This window comes from Cibotium barometz, chromosome 29 (assembly GCF_041138505.1).
Source record: "Cibotium barometz isolate CiBa-2024 chromosome 29, ASM4113850v1, whole genome shotgun sequence".
Lineage (NCBI taxonomy): Eukaryota > Viridiplantae > Streptophyta > Polypodiopsida > Cyatheales > Cibotiaceae > Cibotium > Cibotium barometz.
Genome location: NC_141074.1, coordinates 6,731,853 through 6,735,357, shown reverse-complemented (window position 1 = coordinate 6,735,357; position 3,505 = coordinate 6,731,853). Strand labels below are relative to the sequence as shown.

General features: G+C 34.7%; 1 protein-coding gene across 3 annotated transcripts; it reads left to right on the top strand.

Annotated features, from left to right (window-relative positions):
- The first annotated feature begins 213 nt into the window (after nt 1-213).
- Nucleotides 214-3,226, top strand: LOC147621785 (uncharacterized). Of its 3 annotated transcripts, none has more exons than XM_086823601.1 (2): nt 214-305; nt 519-2,765. In XM_086823601.1, the coding sequence occupies exon 2, from the start codon at nt 519-521 to the stop codon at nt 2,691-2,693; it is 2,175 nt and encodes a 724-aa protein (XP_086679727.1). In that variant the 5' UTR covers nt 214-305; the 3' UTR covers nt 2,694-2,765. The 3 variants fall into 3 exon arrangements, with proteins under 3 accessions (XP_086679727.1, XP_086679729.1, XP_086679728.1); XM_086823603.1 differs by adding an exon at nt 3,182-3,226 and having other exon boundaries at nt 278-2,696; XM_086823602.1 differs by adding an exon at nt 2,784-2,810 and having other exon boundaries at nt 279-2,696.
- Nucleotides 3,227-3,505: the final 279 nt, after the last annotated feature.

Here is a 3,505-nt window from a genome sequence, read left to right as displayed (position 1 = left end):
AGCGCTGCAGAATGTAAATCTTTCATTAGTTTTCATAAACGTTTGCAATTGGCATTGGTGTTGATCACAATATAAACGATAGAACACCCACTTGATGGGGACTCTAGAGAGAGAGAGAGAGAGAGAGAGAGAGAGAGAGAGAATTGATAACAGACGATTGAGAGGGAGAAGGATTCAAATTTCACATCAGTCAAATAACATGCTATTATCTATAGGTTGTGCAGGGTTGATATAAGTTGTGGCTCGGGTACGAAGTTCGAACACTTCACAAAACATTGATTGGCATCAAACTTTGCAGGATTAAGGTCAGGGTAAATTTTGTTTTAGCTTGCCTCTCTCCATCTCTTTTCTGGCTTGCATCTCTTCTCTATGTCTCTCATTCACAACTACTCAACATCTTTTTTCTTTTCATTTTTAGATATGTTGAGGCATACAACTTGACATGACTTGCTATTTCTTGGTAAAACATTAATTTACAAGGAACATATTATCATAATAACACATTTCAAATATTTCAGATGGCTTTTGTGCAATCCACACTACTCGGATTTGGAGGATTTAGTAAAGAAGTTATTGTGGATAAGAAGAAAAAAGGTAAAAGGTCAAGTAAAGAAATTGACGAAGAAATTATTGCTAATGATTTTACTATAAGCAGCGAAGAGATTGATGAAAAAGAGGCTACGCGTAGAAAAAGAGCTAGGTTATCGTGGTGTGAAAATTGGAGAAGTGAATTTCATTGGCTGGAATTTGATAGAGAGAAAGCACGCATGTATTGTAAGGTTTGCATGGAGGATCCTAATTGCAAAAGTGAGTTTGCAACAATAGGTGCACAAAACATACAGCATAGTGCCCTAAGTACACATGCACGCTCTCGCACACATAGGTTATCATTGATTCGTTCTATGTCAAGAGGAAGTCTTGAAGTAGGATTGAGCAAACAAAATGAAACACATGACGAAGAGATTACCAATCTATTTCGTACTGCCTATTTTCTTGCTAAAAATGATATCCCATTAAACAAGTTTGTGCCAACGTTAGAGTTTCTGCGAGAATGCAAAACTCCCAATGTACCCGAACATATGTACAACAATGATAAGAGTTGTGCAACTTTTGTTCAATATATTGGTAAAGCATTGTCACATAATATAGTAGAACGATTAAAAAATTCTCCTTGTTTTGGGATCATGATAGATGAATCAACAGATATATCTATCGATGAGCACATGATAGTATATGCATCTTATCTAGAGAATCATTGTCCACGTACATCTTTTTTTGGACTTGTAGATGTTATTGGGGATCGTACTGCCGAGGGCTTGTATAATTCTTTAATAACATTGATCTTAGAAAATGGATTGGACTTAAGAAAGTTGGTTGGATTTGGATCTGATGGTGCATCCGTAATGATAGGAAAGAGATCTGGGGTGTCTACTAGATTAAAGGAGTCTTGTCCTTTCATGACATCTATGCATTGTGTGGCTCATCGCACAAATCTTTGTGCATCTAAAAGCATAGAAAAGTTTCCATTTGCAAAAGCTATTGATTCCACAGTTAATGAAGTCGCAACTCTTTTTAGAAAGAGTGTCATCCGCAAAGAGAAATTAAAAGAATTACAAGAAGAATTTGAATGCTCAATAATTCAATTGGATAAAATTCATTCAATTAGATGGTTGAGTAGATCAATGGTTTTAGCAAAGTTTTGTGACTCACTAGAGCCTCTTCTTGAGTTCTTTGAGAGTGAGAATCTCGTAGTCTTTAGCAAATTGTCTTCTCTAGAACTCATTTATGCATTACATTTCTTAGCAGATCTATATCAACATTTGACAAAGTTAAGTAAAATATTTCAAAAGTCATATGTTGATATTACTAGTATTCCTGGCATTGTGAGTGCTGAGATTTGTGCATTGGAAATAGAGTTTGTGTCAGAACCGGATATTGACATGAATGCAAGAAAGGAAGATACAAGGGGTTTTCCTATTATTCCTGATTATGGACCAGAGAAGGGTTTTCTCCATGGTTTACGATCTTCAATAAAAGGTGACCATTTTCGTAGCAAAAAGATATCTCGCTCTTCTGATGGCTCTGATATTGAATTGGTTATTAGCTTTCAAAAAGCATTCACATTAAGTGTTATTAAAGATTTGAAAGAGAGATTTGTGGATAACTCTACCTTGGCTTGTTTTAAAATACTCTCTCCATCTTGCTATCCTCCTGGAAAGCTATTTAAGAATTTTGGAGCTGATGAATTAGACAGGTTGATATCATTTTATGGAGAAAGCAAACTTGCAAATGGTGAGTTAATGGAGAAATTTGTAGATCCAATATCTCTTCGAAGAGAATACCTTACATTCAAGATTCAAGCCACTAATGATTGGAAAGGGTGGAATTTGCGGGACACTTGGTCTTACATAAGTAACAATATCACTCTACAAGAAAAGTATGAAGGGTTGCTAAAGCTAGCGCAAGTTGCATTAGTCCAATGCTCCAGTACTGCAATTTGTGAGCGTGGCTTTAGTATACAGAATATTATCAAATCAAAGTTGAGGAATAGATTGACGACAAAGAGTACAACTTCCTTAATGCGAGTATCCATCGAAGGTCCTCCAATGTCAGAGTTCGACTTTAGCTCAGCAATAGAGCTTTGGAGGCTTGATGCCATTACGACAAGACATGCTTTTACAAATGAAGACTAAAAGGTATTTCTAAAAACTCTAGAGATTAAATACATTATTAATGCCTTCATAGCAAAGTACTAACGTATAATACAATCTTCTTTTCATTAGGAGATGGAGGAGCATGAAAGATTTGGGAGCTTGTGAGTAAAAAAAATTCAACTAGTCTTAGCTGCTTTTAGGACGCAATGCAATATTTGTAGTGCATTTATGCACAAGCATGGATGATATTCTTGTGAAAGCAAAATTCTATTTTCTTTAATGATAAATATCATTTTACTCATGAATTTGGCAATCAACAATTTAGTAAATTCTATTGATGTGACCAATCATTTTGTTGCGAGAGTGTTTTAAAGTCGTTTTTAAGTACATTCTCTTGATACTCGAGTTATTTTGTCGCAAGAGTTTTTTAAAGTGTAAAATTCTGAATAAAACTTATAAAACCTTCAAGAATTTTAGAGAAAAATTTTTACACTTGGCAATATAAGAACTTACTTTTGATTTTTCAGATTAAAGGTATAAAAAGATATAGGATTTTGGTTTTTTTCGAACACTGGTTTGGTGCCGATGGCAGAAGAGAAATTGATTTATCTAGGGTGGAAATTTTCTTCCCTTTGTAGTTGTGGTGGAAAGTGCAAATAAATCATAAGGCCTAAAATGTAATAACCTTTCTCTCTACAATGATCGTTGAGGGGGGCAATTGGTTCTAAATCTCACAAAAACAATAAAATTTTGCTGAATTTATAGTATTTTAAAATAGGCTCTCACAATCATGACTTTACTAAATTTAGTTTGGTATGCATTCAAGTAGACTTGGTGGATTCAAGACGTAA